Here is a 21,488-nt window from a genome sequence, read left to right on the forward strand (position 1 = left end):
CATCAAACAAAAAGTTAATCAATAACAATCAAACAAAATACCACACTTATCATACTACACCTCAAATCTAACAAAATACAAACAGAACAAAATAATGAGAGAATGCACACTTTAAGATCAGTAGTTAGCTCAAACAAGTCGCCACTATGCATGAATTCAGTTAATCCTGGACCATCATTCAAAAAAAACTCAAACCTGTGACAATGCTATTTGAAATGAACTAGACTTTGGCCTCCAAGGTGGAGTAAAAATTGTTGGGGCTTTGGCTATTTGAAGTGGGATATCCACCACTAACACCGGGAACCTGAGACACCTAAGGTAGTTGAGTGGATGTACTAGCAACAGGCAAATTTTCTGTTCCAGGGGCACAACTAACTTCCGTTTTATTGTAATAATTAGCCCATTTCTTGTAATGTTGCTGATAATACAAAGAATTTGCACCTGCATTACTAGTAGCATAAGCCCCACTTGAATCTTGAGTGTAGTTTGAATACTGCTGAGTAGTATAATTTGCATATTGCTCCCATTCTATGTGGTAGTCTGATGAATGTAACTACTGCTTGGGTAACCTCCAGCTGTCTAATAATCACCAGGATTATAGTAAGTGCTTGAATAACTTGTAGGCCCAGCATAAGAAGGCAAATGAATGATATATGAAGGCAAGAACCAACCAAAATAATAGAATCAGATTCCAGTTATTATGAAAGTAGATAACTTATATAAGATAAGGTTCTTCTAAATTCAGAACCCTAAATCAGATTAATAATAAAATATGCAATTAACAAGTCAACACTAATGCCACATATAACATCAAATTGCATAGCTTAATATACTCAATACATTAGCATAAATAACAGCACATTGAACTATGAATTTAACATATTCGAATAGATCAATTTTAAGCTCACTAACAGTTAATTTAGCATGTGAACAACATATACATGTTTTGCATTTACAGCATGGTTTAATCAACTTCAAGTAGGAAATTAAATGCTGCAAATTTCCAGCATTCAAAATCATATATGGATAACATTAATATGACATTTTCAAGCACATTAAAGACACATTTGGAAAAATTGAAGAACCATTCAAACAACCACATTCGAACATCTTAAAGACAACTAAATTTTGTCTTACTTTGGACAACCTTACAGGTCAACAAGGCGTGTATTGAACCATGCCTAACATGTTTATTTCATCATGCTTTGAACAACAATAAACAACCATTAGGCATTATATTAAATCAACTCTTTAGCACATTCAAACAACTTAAAATACATCATTCCAATATCATAAATCACAACTTTCAAACACCATAAATTATAGCATTTAACACCTAAATTTTCAGCTTACTAACATCATAAATTCATATCCATTTGGACATCATTAGTTGTCATTTAACAATTTTGTTTCACATTGTTCAGACCATTTTAATTTCCTGATCACTTATATGATCTTTAATTATTATTTGGACAACAAAAAAAAACTATCGATCAGACCATCTAAATTGGTAAGAAATTAGACAACATGTATGCTTCAGTAGCTCCCTCGATAGCTAGAAATTTCACCAAAATTTCACTTAATTCCATCACTCATACCAGCATAAAGATGCAAGAAAACAACCAAGGAAGAAAAGGTAAAGAACTCAGTATCATTTATTTAATTAAATAAATAAAATATGCAATTGTTCCATTTTTAGCAAGTTTAAGACATCTTTAAACAAGGAAATTAAATGGTAAAAGTCCAGCATTTGGACAGAGGCCAAAGTTGGCATTTAACCTTTCATAATTCCCTATTATTTCAATCAGTAATAGTCCATCTCCTCGACAAATTTAAGTATATTTAGTTCAGCAATTTCATACTTAAAATTGAGCATTCTTAACAATGGTCATCAACAATTAACTCAACATTTAATCTATTCAATTTTTCTTTTATCCCGAATAGCACATACATTAATTTCAAACGAAAGAAATTGTATAAGAATTTAGGAGAATACCAAGCTCCAAACGAGCTGTTGATCAAGTCTGTCAAGCTAAATTCATTTATCCAAAAAAAAACAATATTTAGTTATCCAAATACCAGCTTTAGACATGATAATTTGCATCATTTAAATGCCTAAAGTTTCAGTAATCAGATAACATGGTTTACAACATATAACACTCTAAGTTTCCAGCTTTCAAACTTAATAAATTTTAGCATTTGAACATCATCTATTTACCATTCAAACATCATAATTTATAGTATATAGCACTCCAAATTTCTAGATTCCAAACATAAAAAATTTCAGCATTTATTTAATAGCATATGCAAACTTTAAAAATTTGAACTAACCATTTTCACACATCATAAAGTTCATTCATTTGCACCAAGTTAATTACCGATAAATGATATAGGTGACCAGGGAGTGTTAAAATAATCTTTCTTCAATTTTACCTTCCATATGTTCCAGTTTCTCTTGCAATGCTTGTTCACCTGATTAGCTATATCCTTATAGTAGAAGTCTTCTGGGCTATAATAAAAGGAATCCCCTAGTTTGTTAAACATTTGGGTAACTCCTTCATCGTTTCCTAACAAATTATCAATAATTTCATTTTTACGGAGTAGCTCCACATCCTTGCTTATGTTGATAAATTTTTGTTAGATGAATTAAGTATGTGTTGTAGTTTTATACTGTCTTCAACCTAAACCCCATAGAACACTAATTATATTCCCTTCAAATAGTAAAATATAGAAAACATGAAAGCAGGTGAGCATTAAGATTACCTGTTTTGAAATAGCCTTAAGCTCAGATACTAAAGCCCTTGTGGTTTTCTCAATGCCTCTAGTGATTAAGACAGGATTTGCACTGACTGCCACCACCTGAATTACAATAGCTCTTAGCAATTAAACACAAATAGTATAGAAATGTCTAACTTTGAAGTTCTCTCATGTACCCCAAACATAATTATATGAAGATAAATAAACGAACTTTAACACTTTCAATAATCAAACCTTGCTCAAGAACAACGGAAGTTGTCGTTCCATCACCAGCCAAGTCATTAGTTTTAGTAGCTACTTGTCTTACTAACTTAGCCCCAATGTTCCCAACTAGGTCTTCCAACTCAAGCTTGAAATTGATACAGACACATCATTCAATCAATGAAAATTCTTAAAACTTTTGATCAAGCTTTCAACTTGAAAAAATGGTTGATACGTGATATCCGTGACAGGTTTTAAATATTTATAATGAATCATTATTGACACTAACTATTATCACGATGAAGGCAAGTGTACCTATCGAACAGTAGTATAGCTTTAGCAAGACCGAATTGTAAAACCCAAAGGAACTAAAAGTACTAGTAATGATTGTCTTTTTATTATCTTGCCTAAGAATAATGGGGTTTGTTTTAACTAACTAATTAACTAAACTAAGAATTCACAGAAAATAAAATTGGGGAATTACTTTTGGAAAAACGATTGAATGAAGACAATACCTAAGGAAAAATCCACCTAGACTTCACTTGTTATTTGACTCTGAATCGGACGATTTATTCATTTGACTTGATTCGTAGAAAACCCTAAGTTATATTAATATCCCTCTCAAGACTAACAACATCTAACCCTAGGTTGAATAATTGAAATCTCTTTCTAATTAACTCCCTAAGGTTGCATTAACTAGATCTATGGATCCCTTTATTAGGTTTCACCCTAATCTGGCAAAATCTTGTCACCCTATCTCTAGACGCGCAATCAACTCCGCTTATTATGACAAATGTACTCTTAGATAAGGTCTATTCCTCCTTTGAATAAGAGCTTAACTTGAATCAATATCCTGGAATATCAAAACAAGAATTAAGAACATATAATTAAGAATAAGTCAAAATTTATCATACAATTCGGATAATAATAACAAGATCTATCTTATGTTTCATTCCCCTTAGGTATTTAGGGGTTTTAGTTCATAACTAAAAAGGTAAACATTTCAGAAGAATAATGAATACAAAACATAAAGAAAAACCCAAAACTCCTGAAGGGAAATTGAGGGGAGATCTTCAGTCTTGATGATGAATCCGGCTTCTGAGATGGATCAATCGGCTTTCCTTGAGCAGTTCCCTGTTCTTTCCCTGTGCGTCCTTTTCTTCTCCTCCTCTAAGGTGTATTTATAGGCTTTAGAATGCCTAAGAACCCTCAAAATTGGCCTTTTTCGAATTGGATTAAACTTGGGCTTAGCAGGGACACACCCGTGTGCGATTACTTCAGGCCGTGGTCAAGCCTGTTAAATAGGCACAGGCGTGTGGTCCACCCGTGTGAGTCGTGCTTCAATTCTGCCAAATAGACACGGCCGTGTGGTTTGCCCGTGTGAGGAGGTCCAGGCCATGTTGATTTCGTATGTTGGCCCATTTTCTCCATTTTTGGCTCGTTTCTCGTTCCTTTCACTCTCCTATGCTCACCTAAGTATAAAATATGAAATTAAGGCATTAGGATCATCGAATTCACCAATTTTAAGGAAAAATCATCCATAAAATGTGCTAAGCATGGGATAGAAATATGTTTAAATTACAGTTTATCAAATACCACCACACTTAAGCATTTGCTTGTCCTCAAGCAAAATCCTCAACTTATAATTAAAATAAATTCTTCTCAACTTTTAATTTCTATCGATAATATCTCAGAATAATCCATAGGTAATCATACATTGAAAATTCAACTAAAAGAACATCAAAGTTTCAAACATTCCAAGTTGAGTATTTTATCATGAAAACATAGGTGTCTCCCTTAGTCTAAGTAATTACCTTTGATTCAAAATGTCACAGAGTTTCATATCCTCACTAAAGATTCACTCAAATCACTCGACGTGTTTAAGGACAATAAATGAAGCACTCAATAGTTAATAATGAAAAGTCATTACCATAGGCTTGCATGAAAATCAAATCTCCACCACTATAAATTGAGATGAAACATCAATCAAAAGGACTTTAGAGGGTTGTAATGTGGCTTTGGTTAGAGGGTGTAGTCATAAGCTGAAAGAAAAGGTTAGAATCGAGATTGAATTGAAAAATTTCCTGACTAGAAAAACGACTAGTCATCAATTGCGTACAATAGAGCTTTTTCTCAGAATATGGAATTTAACTACTTAAGGTCAGGAGATCACTACTACTAATATGTATACATGTATATATATATTATTTTTCAACAAGTCAAATTACAAAATAGAATAGAACATTGCTAAGAAACTATTCCAACTCAAATCTCGACAAAAATAGGGATCAAATTAATTTAGGGGATTTCAACAATAATGAGTTATAAGTTAATATTGAGGGTAAATCAATGAATGGGTTGTTAGGCTCAAGGGGGTTCACTAAGGGTTAATTGTGAAGGTAGGCTTTTATGGAGTGAGTGGGTTAAACCTAAGTGCCTTTATCATTTTGACATATCAAATCAAATAGTGTGGTCTTGACATGCATAATCAAGCAAGTTCTAGAACAACAATTCAATACTGACACACTCATAATGAGAGTGAGCATGAAAGAAATAATAGAAGCTCTAAAGGCTCAGGATCTCACAAAAATTATGGCTTTTTTATGTTCAAACTTGTGAATTCCACCTCAAGGTAATACCTAAACTTGGGGAAACAACCTAAAATTTTAAATTCTTAAAAATCAATTTATCATGCTTAATTCTCTAATGTCTTAAAGTTTAAATAAACAATGCATGAATGCCTATGTTTTAATTTAAGATATATCAATAAAAATCATAAATCAATCAAAATTTATCCTAAACATGATATGAGAGCTTTTCAAGAGAACAAGCAATCATTCAGGGATTTTTCTGATAGTGAAATGAATACCCCCCACACTTAAGATGTCAATTGCCCTCAATGTACAAAGATAGATATATAGAAAAGAATATAAATATAAGATAGGAGGAGAAGTGAAACTTCCTGAGTGATGAATGAATTTCCTTGAACTGGAGTTTTGGAGAATAATCGGCGTGAGGGTGGAGGCGGATACTCTGGTGGTGGTAGAGGTTCATTAGTCCATAAGTCCTGCGCCAAAAGAATATTATATCTGGTGGTAGCTATGGTTGTGGTCGAGTAGGACATGGCAGTCGTGGAGAACCTTTTCCGGTGGAGTTTTTAGTTCCTATGCGAGGATGAGCTTTCGGGCTCTTTCTAACTATGATAAAATCAAGAACTTTTTAGGGGATATTAGGAAGAATAATTACTCATAAAGAATTAACCGAGATTTGTTTATAAAACCTAAAATAGTAACAAAAAGGAAATAACATTTAAAAGTTAAAGGTAAAATTAATAAAAACATAAAATGAAAATGAAAATGAAAATGAAAATAAAAATAAAAATAAAAATAAAGATAAAATAAAATTAAACATCATCATCGCCGGATGGTTCGCGAGGTGGTGGTGGCAATGAGATGTGGAAGTGCTGACAAATTTGTTGTAGAGTAGTATCCATGTTATCAAATCATTGAAAACACTACTGCTTGAATCAAGTGAGACGCTCAGAGATGTCAGCATATGAAGCCGCCGCATGAACTGGACGATGGGAGCGTGGGGGTTGAGACACTGGATCCTCGTGCTGTGGAGGGACATGCCCGTGTTAATCTAATAGGTTCGACCATGGTTGCTTGGCACGGGCATGTCATATGCCCGTGTTAATTTGACAGGTTTGGCCGCGGTTTCAAGGCATGGGTGTGTCGCACGCCCGTGTTGTTTTGGCAGGTTCGCCCACAGCCATGTCGCACTGCCATGGCGATTTATCGTAGCCCGTACTGGGAAAAATCTTTGCCCTTTTTCTACACGGTCTAAGGCACGCCTGTGTGCTAGGCTGTGTCTGTGTGGGAAACCTATATTCAAGAGCTCTGTTAGTAAGTTAGGTGTTAAACACTAAAATTTAAAGAAGTTAATACAGTTAGTGCTCAGGTTGCCTCCCGAGAAGCGCTTACTTGTAGTCTAAGCTTGACTTACCTCTCCATTGAATGGTCATGGTGGTTCGAGGAGTTTGAACTCCTCATTCCCACTGTGAATCTCATCAAAATAAGGTTTTAGGCGGGTATTGTTTACCTTAAAAGTGTCGAACTTGGGATGACTTACCTCGACTATACCGAATGGAAAAATGCTAAGTACTGTAAGAGGAATTTCTTCATTCGATTTGGCAGTGACAATGTGAAGATCTGCGGCATCTAATAAAACTTTATCTCTAGCCTTAAGTTGATTTGGAAAGGTATTGAGCTTGTTCTGGCGTAGTTTTGGTTCATCGTATGTTCTCGGTTTATGTGTCTGCCATTCGTCTAGCTCCTCGATTTGTAGCCTTCATTCTTCATGAATGGGTCCTCTACTATTGCTTGAAATTGGTTCATGTACTTCCTTCAAACTCATTTCCTACAAAGTAGGTTACACCATATTGTCAATTTTAGTAGAATGGTTTAGACAATCACCTTCAATTTTTGATGTGTTGACGGAATTACGAGCTTGAAGGGTGATTGTTTCATCTCCCACATGAAATATAAGGTCACCTACGCCAACATAAATAATCGTTCTAGTAGTTGCTAAAAAGGGTCTTCCTAAAATCAAAGGAATGTTGCTATCCTCCTCTATGTCTAGAACAACGAAGTCAACGAGAAATATAAATTTATCGATTTTCACTAGCACATCTTCAATAATACCCCGAGGAAATCTTATAGTTTTATCTGCTAATTGAATGCTCATCCTAGTCTGTTTGGGTTCCCCAAGACCTAGTTGTTTAAACATTTTGTAAGGCATGACGTTAATGCTAGCCCTTCAATCAGCTAATGCATTATTAACATTTAAACTACCAATTGAGCAAGGAATTGTAAAACTCCCTGGGTCTTTCAATTTGTTGGGTAGCTTATTCTGAAGAGTGGCTGAGCAAACCGCGTTCAGCTCCACATGCGACCTTTCATCTAACTTTCGTTTATTTGCTAGAAGCTCCTTTAAAAATTTGACTGCATTTGGCATCTGCGAAAGTGCTTCAATAAACGGTAAGTTAATATGTAGTTTCTTTAAAAGTTTAAGGAATTTACCAAATTGTTCATCTGAGCGGTCTTTCCTTGTCGCATTGGGGTATGGCACACGAGGTTTGTATTTTGTACTTACCGGTTTCTGCTCATTATGGTCGACCTCACCTTTACCTTTGCTTATCTCAGTATCTTGCCTTGATTCTGGTGCAAGTGTGACTAACCCTTCTTCATCTTGACTAGTAATTGCGTTGACTTGCTCCCTTGGGTTAGATTCTGTGTTGTTTGTCAAGCTACCTTATGGTCGTTCAGAAATCAATTTGGCAAGCTGTCCAATCTAAGTTTCAAGCCCTTGGATCGATGCTTGTTGATTCTTAAGTGCTGTCTCGGTATTTTGAAAATGAGTTTCTGACACTAATATAAACTTTGAGAGCATCTCTTCAAGGTTCAGCTTCTTTTCCTGTTGGTAGGGTGGTTGTTGGTAGCCTGGAGATGGTCTCTAATTTCCTTGGCCCTATGAGAAATTTGGGTGGTTCCTCCAACCAGCATTGTAAGTGTTACTATATGGAATGTTTTGAGATCGTGGATTATTACCCATGTAATTTAACTACTTGATCGTGTTATTTCGAGATAGGTTTTAAATATTTATAATTACTTGTTCTTGAACTAACTATTATCGCGATGTAGGCAAGTGTACCTATCGAACAGTAGTATAGTTTTAGCAAGACCGAATTGTCAAACCCAAAGGAACTAAAAGTACTAGTAATGACTGTCTTTTTATTATCTAGCCTAAGAATAAAGAGGTTTTGTTTTAACTAACTAATTATCTAAACTAAGAACACACAGAGAAAAGAAGTGGGGAATTGCTTTTGGGAAAAATCGATTGACTTAAAACAATACCTAAGGAAAAATCAACCTAGACTTTACTTGTTATTCTGGCTCCGAATCGGACGATTTATTCATTCAACTTGTTCCGTAGAGATCCCTAAGTTATGTTATTATCCCTATTCAAGACTAATAACGTCTAATCTCTAGATTGAATAACCGAGACTTTTCTCTAATTAACACTCTAGGGTTGCATTAACTTGATCTATGGATCCCCTTATTAGGTTTCACCCTATTCCGAAAAAATCTTGTAACCCTATGTTTAGGCACGCAATCAACTCCGCTTAATTATGAAAAATGTACTCTTAGACAGGGTCTATTCCTCCTCTGAATGAGAGCATGTCTTGAATTAGTATCCTAGGATATCAAAACAAGAATTAAGAACACATAATTAAGAACAAGTTAAATATTTATCATACGATTCAGAAAATAATAACAAGATTCATCTTAGGTTTCATTCCCCTTAGGTATTTAGGGGTTTTAGTTCATAACTAAATAAGAAAACATCTCAGAAGAATAAAGAATACAAAACATAAAGAAAACCCAAAACTCCTGAAGGGAAATTGAGGAGAGATCTTCAGTCCTGATGATGAATCTGGCTTCTGAGATGGATCAATTGGCTTTCCTTGGAGTAATTCCTTACTCCCTATTCTTCGTCTCTCATTTTCTTCCTTCTCTAGGGTGTATTTATAGGCTTTGGAATGCCTAGAAGCCCTCAAAATTAGCCTTTTACGAATTGGACTCAACTTGGGCTCGGCAGGGACACGCCCGTGGCACACGCCCATGTTCGATTACTTCAGGCCATGCTCGAGCCTACCAAATTGACACGGCCGTGCGGTCTGCCCGTGTGAAGAGGTCTAGGCCGTGTTGATTTCATACTCCTATTTTCTCCGTTTTTGGCTCGTTTCTCGTTCCTTTCGCTCTCCTATGCTCTCCTAAGTATAAAACATGAAATTAAAGCATTAGGAGCATCAAATTCACCAATTTTAATGAGAAAGCATCCATAAAATACATTAAACATGGGGTAAAAATATGTATAATTTACGGTTTATCAAATACCTGCACACTTAAGCATTTGCTTGTCCTCAAGAAAAATTCTCAACTCATAAGCAAAATAAATTCTTCTCAACTTATAATTTCTATCGATAATATCTCAGAATAATCCATAGGTAATCATACATTGAGAATTCAACTAAAAGAACATAAAAGTTTCAAACATTCCAAGTTGAGTATTTAATCATGCAAACATAGGTGTCTCTCTGCATCTAAGTAATTACCTTTGATTCAGAATATCATAGAGTTTCACATCCTCACTAAAGATTCTCTCAAATCACTCGAGGTGTTTAAGGACAATAAATGAAGCACTCAATAGTCAATAATGAAAAGTCATTACCATAGGCTTGCATGAAAATCAAATCTCCACCACTATAATTTAAGATGATACATCAATCAAAAGGTCTTTGGAGGGTTGTAATGAGGCTTGGTTAGGGGGTGTGGTCACAAGCTAAAAGAAAGGGTTAGAATTGAGATTGAATTTAAAAATTACCTAACTAGAAAAAGAGTTAATCTTCACTTGTGTACAATAGAGCTTCTTCTCAGAATATGAAATTACAGATATGTATACATAGTTTTTTTTTTTTAAGAACAAGTTAAAATAATATAGACTAACTATTAAAAACAAAACATAGCTAAGCAATCCATTCAACTCAAATCTCGACAAAAATAGGGATTAATTTAGGGAATTTCAACAATAATGGGTTAAAGGTTAATATTGAGGTTAATACAAGGAATGGTTTGTTAGGCTCAAATGGGTTTACTAAGGGTTAATCGTGGAGGTATTTTTTTCATGACATGAGTGGGTTAATCCTAAGTGCCTTAATCATTTTGATATATCAAATCAAATGGTATGGTCTCAACATGCATAATCAAGCAAGTTCTAGAATAACAGTTCAATCTTGGCCGACTCAAAGCAATAATAAAAGTGAGCATGAAAGGATTAATAGATGCTCAAAAGGCTCAAAAATCTCACAAAAATTATGGCTTTTTGATGTTTAGACTCGTGAATTCCAATTCAAAGTAATACCTAGACTTGGGAAAACAACCTATAATTTTAAATTCTTAAAATCAACTCATCATGCTTGATTCTCTAATGTCTTAAAGTTTAAACAATCAATGCATAAAGGCCTATGTTTTAATTCAAGATATATCAATTAAAATTTATCCTAAATATGATATGAAAGCTTTTCAAGAAAACAAGGCAATCATTCAGGGATTTTTCTGATAATGAAATAAATACCCCCCACACTTAAGATGTACATTGCCCTCAATGTACAAATATAGATATTAAAGTATAAGAATAAGAGAGGGAGAAAAGTGAAACTTCCTGTATGATGAATTCCTCGAACTGGAGTTCTGGATAGGAATCGGTTCGAGAGTGGAGGAGGATACTCCGACGATCGTAGAGGTTCATTAGGCCATAAGTCCTGCACCAAAAGTATATTATCTCTAGTGGTAACTATGATCGTGGGTGAGCAGGACATGGCAGTCGTTGAGAACCTTTCCCGGTGGAGTTTTAGTTCCTATGTGAGGATGAGCTTAAGGGCTCTATATAACTGTGACAAAATCAGGAACTTTTTAGGGGATATTAGGAAGGAGAATTACTCATAAATAAAAATTAAAATTGATAATTAAAAATAAAATTCTAAAATCTGCTAAAAAATAAAAATAAAAGTAAAAATAAAATTAGTTTTAATAAAAATTAAAAACATAAAAATAAATAAATAAATAAATGTTTTTAAACATCTTCATCGCTAGATGGTTCGCGAGGTGGGACTGGCGATGAGATGTGGAGGTGCTGACAAATCTGCTGTAGAGTAGCATCAATGTTGTCAAATCGTTGAAAACATTGCTGCTCGAATCGGGTGAGTATGAAGCCGCCGCATGAACTGGACGAGAGGGTGGTGGTGGCTGAGTCGGTGGGTCCTTGTGCTGTGGGGGGACATCATCAGGAATGTCCTCGTAGGTCTCCTCCTCGGTAGATTGGGCGAGACAATACTAGGGATAGGTTTCTTGGTGCCTCTCGATCATCCTCATGCTAAGCACGCTCGAGATGCCTTGTGGAGACATCTGGCCGATGAGTATGAGGGATGATTCTTGGGCCGCGGTGTTGAGGAGCCCGAAGTGTCGCGCCAGTCGAGTCACGTAGGGGCCAATGGAGATGACCCCCTTCCGATGCCGCTCCGTCTGGTGCTGAATTGTAAGGGTGATGAAATAGGCAAGGTCGATGACGTGCCCTTGCGACATGCACCATAAGAAGTAGACGTCATGGGTGTTGATGATGATAGTGCTCTCTTTCCTTCCTGTAATCGTGTGAGCTAAAATAGCGTGTAAGTACCTCAGAGATGGTGGGAGAACTGATGCCTTGGAGCGACTAGGATTGTAGGAGGTCGTGCTAGGGGCCAAAGTGTGCTAGCACTTCAAGGGAGAGAAATGTATGTGGAGACTGAGAGCATGTAGTTCATTCTCCTCCTTGAACTTCTCCGTATATAAGCCTAGTGCTGCACCGAACTCTGGGACACTTAGCTGGCGGACTAACCTGCCTAGGTGAAACTGCATCGTGCCGGGATCATCATAGTTCATCATTACAGTCTGGAGATGGAACGTTGAGCATAGTTTCATCATGAGCTTGAGGTATGTTGGTTCGATGATCTCAAAGAACAGCTCCCAAGGCTCGGTGGTTAAGAGGACCCGAATAGCATCAGCCATCTAATCTTGTTCTACGGCAGCCCAGTCGATGCAGCGGCCCGTAATTAAAGGTCGAGCCCAAAGTATCTGGAAAAGTTCTTCTTAGGGCTCTCGGGGAAACTATAGAAGGAATTTCCGCGGTTGGACCTGCAGAAAAGGACACTCCCTTCCTCTTCTTTGAAGCAGGTACGACGATTTTCTTTCCTCTTGAAGATGACATTGTGTACCTGCAAGTGGAAACATCAATTCGTCTTTTGATGAGTGGACAATTTATAATATATAAAAGGAATGCAACTAAATTCGAAAAGGAAAATGCATAACTATATTCAGCCACAATTACTAAATTCAATTAAAACAATAAGTTCAATGACCCATTTCTTTGTGGCATGAGCATGGTAATATAAGTAAAAATGGCAAGGAATGGAATGCAAAATACTATATGAATGAAAAGAGATGTCAACAAAATATGCATGATTATTGCAACCATCCTAGCCATGAATATTCACTTCTAACTAATTAAATGAAGTGTAGGAATCATGTAATGAGTAAGATTTTTAACATGAGAAAGATGATAACTTGTTTGATAAATGAAATTTATGTGATTATCAATATGGAAATAACATGAAAAATATAGATTAATATGATAAATAGCATTATAAATCAATGAAATAAGAGAAAAAGGAGTTAACAAATGCTAAGGGGTGAGATTTTCCATCGAGAATGAATTTGTAGGCGGTGCACGGGCGTGGCAGGGAGGCCATGTGGAGTTGCAGCGGCTAGGGTTAGGGTTTTTAAATGGGGAAGAAAGTGAATAGTACAGGGTATTTATAGCTTTTGGGCCACACGGCCAAGGCACACACCCATGTTCCCTAATTTCAGCTCGTGTGATTCGCGAATTTTAAATTTGGGCGCGTTTGACATTTAGTACACGACCGTGTTCCTAGGGCGTGTGGGTTCACACGGCCATGTCTGGCGTTGTTCGCTTCTCCCACACCCGTGTGGGAAATCCCCACGCCCGTGTCAATCTAACAGGTTCGACCACGGTGTTAGACTCGGGCATACCGTACGCCCGTGCTAGTTTCTCAGTTTCAACCTCGGGTCTTCCACACCGGCGTATCGCACGTCTGTGTTGTTTTAGCAGGCTCAACCATAGCCATGTCGCACGGCTGTGGCATTTTATCGTAGCCCGTGTTGGGGAAATCTTTTACCCTGTTTTCACACGGCCTTAAGCACGCCCGTGTGCTTGGCCGTGTCTTTGTGGAAACACCTGTATTCAATATTTCTATTAATAAGTTAGGAGTTAGATACCAAAATTTAAAGAAATTAATATTGTTAGAGCTCGAGTTGCCTCCTGAGAAGCGCATAATTATAGTCTAAGCTCGACTTACCTCTCTAGTGAATGGTCATGGTGGTTTGAGGAGTTTATACTCCTCATTCCTGCTATCAATCTCATCAAAATAAGGTTTTAATCAGTTGTTTACCTTAAAAGTACCGAACTTCGAATGACTCACCTCCACTATACCGAATGGAAAAATATTGAGTACCATAAGAAGGATTTCCTCATTCGGTGTGGTAGTGATGATGTGGGGATCTGCGGCATCTAATAAGACCTTATCACCAACCTTAAGTTGATTTCGAGAGGTATCGGGCTCGTTTTGGCGTAGTTTCGATTTGTCGGGTGTTCTTGGTTTGTGCGTCCACCATTTAGCGAGTTCCTCAAATTGTAATCTTCAATCTTCATGAACAAGTCCTCTACTGGTGCTTGAGAATGACTCGTGTGCTTCCTTCAGACTCATTTTCTGTAAAATAGGTTGCACCATATTGTTAGTTTTAGTAGAATGATTTAAATGATCACCTTCAATTCCTGATGTGTTGCTAGAATTGCGAGCTTGAAGGGTGATTGTTTCGTCTCCCACCCGGAGTGTGAGTTCACCTCTACCAACATCAATGATGGTTTTAGTAGTTGCTAAAAAGGGCCTTCCTAGAATTAAGGGAGTTTTGCTATCCTCTTCTATGTCTAGAACAATAAAGTCAACGGGAAATATAAATTTATCGATTTTAACTAGTACATCTTCAGCAATACCTCTAAGGAATCTTATAGTTTTATCTGCTAATTGAATGTTCATCCTAGTCTGTTTGGGTTTCCCAAGACCTAGTTGCTTAAACATTTTGTAAGGCATGACGTTGATACTAGCCCCTAGATCAGCTAATGCATGATGAACATCTAAACTACCAATTAAGCAAGGAATAGTAAAGCTCCCTGGGTCTTTTAGTTTGTTAGGTAGTTTATTTTGGAGAATGGTCGAGCAAACTGCATTCAGCTCCACATGCGATGCCTCGTCTAACTTCTTCTTATTTGCTAAAAGCTCCTTCAAAAATTTCATTGCATTTGGCATCCACGATAGAGCTTCAATAAACGGTAAGTTAATATGTAATTTTTTTAAGAGTTTAAGGAATTTACCAAATTGTTCATCTGCGCGGTCTTTCCTCGCGTTGGGGTATGGCACATGAGGTTTATATTCGACAGTCACTGGTTTGTTTGTATTTTGATCTACCTCACCTTAACTTTTGCTTACCACAGTTTCTTACCTTGGTTCTGGTTCAGGCTCAACGACTCCTTCGTCATCTTGAGTATTAATTGCGTTGAGTTGTTCCCTTGGGTTAGGTTCGGTATTACTTGGCAAACTACCTTGTGGTCGTTCAGAGATTAGTTTGGAAAGCTGGCCTATCTGAGTTTCGACGCTTTGGATTGACGCTTGTTGATTTTTAAATGCTGTCTCGGTGTTCTAAAAATGTGTTTCTGACACTGATATAAACTTTGAGAGCATCTCTTCAAGGTTTGGCTTCTTTTCTTGTTGGTAGGGTGGTTGTTGGTAGCCCGGAAGATATTGTGTTCTTTGATTTCCTTGACCACCCCACGAGAAATTGGGGTGGTTCCTCCAACCTGCATTATAGGTGTTACTATATGGATTGCTTTGAGGTCGAGGATTATTACCCAAGTAGTCTAATTGCTCTTTATCCATGCTGTGGCCATAAGGTTGGTATTCCGAATGGTTTGTTCCACCGCTACTTGCATCGCACTGCATTACTGGGTGAACCTATGAAGAACTAAGAAAACCATCAATCTTTTTATTCAAGAGTTCTACCTGATTTGATAGCATGGTGACCGAATCGACATTATAAACGTCGACTGTTTTCATTGGCTTTATCCTCATGACTTGCCACTGATAGTTATTCAGTGACATCTCCTCTATAAACTCATAGGCATCTTCCGGTGTTTTATTGTTGATGGTTCTACCAGCAGCTGCATCAACCATTTGCCGAGTCGAAGGATTTAGACCATTGTGGAATGTTTGAACTTGGAGCCAAAGCTGTAACCCATGGTGGGGGCATCTTTTCAAAAGGTCTTTGTATCTCTCCCATGCATCGTAGAGTGTTTCTAAATCCATCTGCACAAAAGAAGAGATATCATTATGTAATTTAGCCGTTTTAGCCGACGAAAAATATTTTAGTAAAAATTTTTCTGTCATTTGTTTCCAAGTAGTAATTGACCATCGTGGCAATGAGTTCAACCATTGTTTAGCTTTGTTCCTCAATGAAAAGGGAAACAACCGAAGACGTATGGAATCATTAGAAATGCCATTAATTTTAAATGTATCACATAGTTCTAAGAAGTTGGCTAAATGAGCGTTGGGATCTTCATCCTGTAAACCATCAAACTGAACAAATTGCTGTATCATTTGAATAGTGTTAGGTTTTAATTCAAAAGTATTTGCAGCTACAACAGGTCTAACTATGCTAGATTCAGTTCCTGTTAAAGAAGGTTTAGCATAATCATAAATAGTACGTGAAGCAGGATTTTGATTAACCGCAATTGCAGGTGGTAGCAGATTTTCTTGGTTTTCAGCCATCTCTTCGGTTGGGGGTTGAGTATCATCTTCTTGCTTGTTCTTCGTGTATCTTAAGTTGCGCCTTATTTCTCTTTGGTTTCTACGAACTGTAGATCGATTTCTTCGTCAAATAGTAATGGCCCCGACAGATTTCTTCTAGTCATAAATTATAAAAACCTGCAAAGAGAAAGAAAGATTAGGTTAATAAATAATAATAATAATAAAATTAATTGCAAGAAAAATAAATGGCTAAAGTAATAAAAATTGAGCGTTCCGAATATCTTAGTTCCCCGGCAACAGCGCCAAAAACTTGATCGTGTTATTTCGTGATAGGTTTTAAATATGTATTATTACTCATTCTTGAACTAACTATTATCACGATGTAGGCAAGTGTACCTATCAAACAGTAGTATAATTTTAGCAAGACCGGATTGTCGAACCCAAATGAACTAAAAGTACTAGTAATGACTGTCTTTTTATTATCTAGCCTAAGAATAAAAAAGTTTTGTTTTAACTAACTAATTATCTAAACTAAGAATGCACAGAGAAAAGAATTGGGGAATTGCTTTTGGGAAAAATCGATTGACTTAAGACAATACCTAAGGAAAAATCCACCTAGACTTTACTTGTTATTCTGGCTCCGAATTGGACGATTTATTCATTCAACTTGTTCCGTAGAGATCCCTAAGTTATGTTATTATCCCTATTCAAGACTAATAACATCTAATCCCTAGATTGAATAACCGAGACTTTTCTCTAATTAACACTCTAGGGTTGTATTAACTCGATCTATGGATCCCCTTATTAGGTTTCACCCTAATCCGGTAAAATCTTGTCACCCTATATCTAGGCGCGCAATCAACTCCACTTAATTATGAAAAATGTACTCTTAGACAGGGTTTATTCCTCCTCTAAATAAGAGCATGTCTTGAATCAGTATCTTGGGATATCAAAACAAGAATTAAGAACACATAATTAAGAACAAGTTAAATATTTATCATACAATTCAAAAAATAATAACAAGATTCGTCTTAGATTTCATTCCCCTTAGGTATTTAGGGGTTTTAGTTCATAACTAAATAAGAAAACAACTCAGAAGAATAAAGAATACAAAACATAAAGAAAACCTAAAACTCCTGAAGGGAAATTGAGGAGGGATCTTCAGTCTTTATGATGAATTCGGCTTCTGAGATGGATCCATCGGCCTTCTTGGAGTAATTCCTTACTCTCTATTCTCCGTCTCTCCTTTTTTTCCTTCTCTAGGGTGTATTTATAAGCTTTGGAATGCCTAGAAGCCCTCAAAATTAGTCGTTTCTGAATTGGACTCAACTTGGGCTCGACAGGGACATGCCCGTGGCACACGCCCGTGTTCGATTACTTCAGGCCGTGCTCGAGCCTGCCAAATTGACACGGCCATGGGTCCGCCCGTGTGAGGAGGTCCAGGCCATGTTGATTTCGTATTTGGCCCATTTTCTCCGTTTTTGGCCCATTTCTCATTCCTTTCGCTCTCATATGCTCTCGTAAGTATAAACCATGAAATTAAAGCATTAGGAGCATAGAATTCACCAATTCTAATGAGAAATCATCCATAAAATGCATTAAAAATGGGGTAAAAATATGTATAATTTACGGTTTATCACTACTCGTTATCCATGTTGTGGCCATAAGGTTGGTATTCTGAATTGCTTGATCCACCTCCACTTGCTTCGCACTGCATTATTGGGTGAACCTGTGAAGATCCAAGAAAACCATCAATTTTCTTATTCAAGAGTTCTACCTGATTAGAGAGCATGGTGACTGAATTGATGTTTTAAACACCGGTTGTTTTCATTGGCTTTGTCCTCATGACTTGCCACTGATAGTTATTCAGTGACATCTCCTCTATAAACTCATAAGCATCTTCAGGTGTTTTATTATTGATTGTTCGGCCAGCAGCTGCATCAACCATTTGCCGAGTCGAAGGATTCAGACCATTGTGGAATGTTTGAACTTGGAGCCAAAGCTGTAACCCATGGTGGGGGCATCTTTTTAAAAGGTCTTTGTATCTCTCCCATGCATCGTAGAGTGTTTCTAAATCCATCTGCACAAAAGAAGAGATATCATTACGTAATTTAGTCGTTTTAGCCAACGGAAAATATTTTAGTAAAAACTTTTCAGTCATTTGTTCCCAAGTAGTAATTAACCCTTGTGGTAACGAGTTCAACCATTGTTTAGCTTTGTTCCTTAATGAAAAGGGAAACAACCGAAGACGTATGGCATCATCAGAAACACCATTGATTTTAAATGTATCGCATAGTTCCAAAAAGTTTGCCAAGTGAGCGTTGGGATCTTCGTCCTGTAAACCATCAAACTGAACGAATTACTGTATCATTTGAATTATGTTAGGTTTCAGTTCAAAAGTATTTGCAGCTACAGGAGGTCTAACTATGCTCAATTCAGTTCCTGTTAAAGAAGGTTTAGCATAATCATACATAATGCGCGGACCAGGATTTTGATTAACAGTAATCGCAGGAGGTAGCAGATTTTCTTGGTTTTCAGCCATCTCCTCAGTGGTGGTTGAAGTATCTTCCTCTTGCTCTTCTATGTAACATAAGTTTCGCCTTATTTCTCTTTGGTTTCTGCGAACTGTGCGATTGATCTCACTATCAAAAAGCAATGGTCCTGACGGGTTTCTTCTAGTCATAAGCTATAAGAACTTGCCAGAAAAAGGGAAAAAGAAGGATTAGTAATAAAAATTAGAAATAAATTTAAATTGCAGTAAAAGTAAATGGCTAAAGTAATAAAAATCGTGTGTTCCTAATATCTTAGTTCCCCGGCAACAGTGCCAAAAACTTGATACGTGATATTCGTGACAGGTTTTAAATATTTATAATGAATCGTTCTTGAAACTAACTATTATCACGATGAAAGCAAGTGTACCTATCGAACAGTAGTATAGCTTTAGCAAGACTGGATTGTCGAACCCAAAGGAATTAAAAGTACTAGTAATGACTGTCTTTTTATTATCTAGCCTAAGAATAATGGGGTTTGTTTTAACTAACTAATTAATTAAACTAAGAGTTCACAGAAAATAGAATTGGGGAATTACTTTTGAAAAAACGATTGAATTAAGACAATACCTAAAGAAAAATCCACCTAGACTTCACTTTTATTTTACTCTGAATCGAACGATTTATTCATTTGACTTGATCCATATAAATCCCTAAGTTATATTATTATCCCTCTCGAGACTAACAACGTCTAAACCTAGGTTAAATAATTGAAATCTCTTTCTAATTAACTCCCTAGGGTTGCATTAACTCGATCTATGAATCCCCTTATTAGGTTTCACCCTAATCCGGCAAAATCTTGTCACCCTATCTCTAGGCGCGCAATCACTCCGCTTAATTATGACAAATGTACTCTTAGACAGGGTCTATTCCTCCTCTAAATAAGAGCTTAACTTGAATCAATATCCTGGAATATCAAAACAAGAATTAAGAACACATAATTAAGAACAAGTCAAATATTTATCATACAATTCAGATAATAATAACAAGATCTGTCTTAGGTTTCATTCCCCTTAGGGGTAAACATTTCAGAAGAATAATGAATACAAAACATAAAGAAAAACCCAAAACTCCTGAAGAAAAATTGAGGGGAGATCTTCAGTCTTAATGATGAATCCGGCTTCTGAGATGGATCAATCGGCTTTCCTTGAGTAGTTCCCTGCTTCCTCCTCTGTGCGTCCTTTTCTCCTCTTTCTCTAGGGTGTATTTATAGGCTTTAGAATGCCTAAGAACCCTCAAAATTGGCATTTTCTGAAATAGAGTAAACTTAGGCTCGGTAGGGACACTCTCGTGTGCGATTACTTCAGGTCGTGGTCAAGCCTGTTAAATAGGCACGAGCGTGTGGTCCACCTGTGTGAGTCGTGCTTCGATTCTGCCAAATAGACATGGCCGTGTGGTTTGCCCGTGTGATGAGGTCCAGCCCGTGTTGATTTCATACGTTGGCCTATTTTCTCCGTTTTTGGCCCATTTCTCGTTCCTTTCACTCTCCTATGCTCACCAAGTATAAAATATGAAATTAAGGCATTAGGAGTATCGAATTCACCAATTTTAAGGAAAATCATCCATAAAATATGCTAAGCATGGGATAGAAATATGTATAAATTACAGTTTATCAATGGTTAGAGCAAACGTAATATACCTCCTTAGCCACTGTTAAACCATCATTAACGAATCCGGGAGAGCCATATTTGCTCTCTAGAATGACATTTTAACAAATATAACCATAAAAAATAATTAGGGAAACATAAAGCTAAAATATAACCATAAAAAAATTTAAAATATAAAGCAAAAATATAACCATAAAAAATTTTAAACAAATTGAGATTTTCTTTTTAACAAAACTAGTTAGGGAAACATAGAAATGCCTTTAGCGTCATTTATGAAAAAATGCCTCTATTACTTTACCTTTTGCAACGTTTATGAGAAAAACGTAGCTATTGGTTTACTTTTTTAGGTACTTATAAGAAAAACGCCGCTATTGCTTTACCTTTTGCGTCATTTATGCAAAAATGCCACTAATGCTTTACCTTTTGCTACATTTTCAATCCAAACGTCGCTAAAAACCTGTTTTGCTGTAGTGACAGTTGGTAATGCAAATGGATTATATTGCATGTTATACGGGATTGATGGAGAGGAGGATGTTACATGATTTACAATTATTTCTTGAGTATACCTAGGTGCAGCATTTTTTGCGAACCATCGGGTTATACTATCCTGATACTAGCGTGTTACAAGGGCAGACGCATAGCCTACGAGCCAGGCACTTGTAACACCCCTAACCCGTATCCATCATTGGAATAGGGCTACGAGGCATTACTGATCAATTACAGCATACAATATACATTTCTTATACATGAATTTATTATCACATAAATATTATTCAAACATAATCATATTGTCCCTTATAAGGCTCCAAAAGACCTTAAAACATGCTTGAAAGAGATTCA

General features: G+C 36.6%; 1 protein-coding gene and 2 non-coding genes across 3 annotated transcripts; 2 read left to right on the forward strand and 1 right to left on the reverse strand.

The window, feature by feature from the left end:
* Positions 1–313: 313 nt before the first annotated feature.
* On the reverse strand, positions 314–20,749 carry LOC128291596 (chaperonin 60 subunit beta 3, chloroplastic-like; the record flags this gene model as incomplete). The annotated part of the gene is made up of 4 exons (XM_053026777.1): positions 314–493; positions 2,764–2,859; positions 2,969–3,106; positions 20,681–20,749. Coding segments are annotated over 4 exons (483 nt in total), but the record flags the coding sequence as incomplete, so codon positions are not given.
* Positions 15,978–16,083, forward strand: LOC128292238 (small nucleolar RNA R71). Its single transcript, XR_008282222.1, has one exon. It is a non-coding gene; the product is annotated as a small nucleolar RNA R71 (small nucleolar RNA).
* Positions 18,499–18,605, forward strand: LOC128292312 (small nucleolar RNA R71). The gene has a single exon (XR_008282297.1). It is a non-coding gene; the product is annotated as a small nucleolar RNA R71 (small nucleolar RNA).
* Positions 20,750–21,488: the final 739 nt, after the last annotated feature.

The sequence above is a fragment of the Gossypium arboreum genome, chromosome 4 (assembly GCF_025698485.1).
Source record: "Gossypium arboreum isolate Shixiya-1 chromosome 4, ASM2569848v2, whole genome shotgun sequence".
NCBI lineage: Eukaryota > Viridiplantae > Streptophyta > Magnoliopsida > Malvales > Malvaceae > Gossypium > Gossypium arboreum.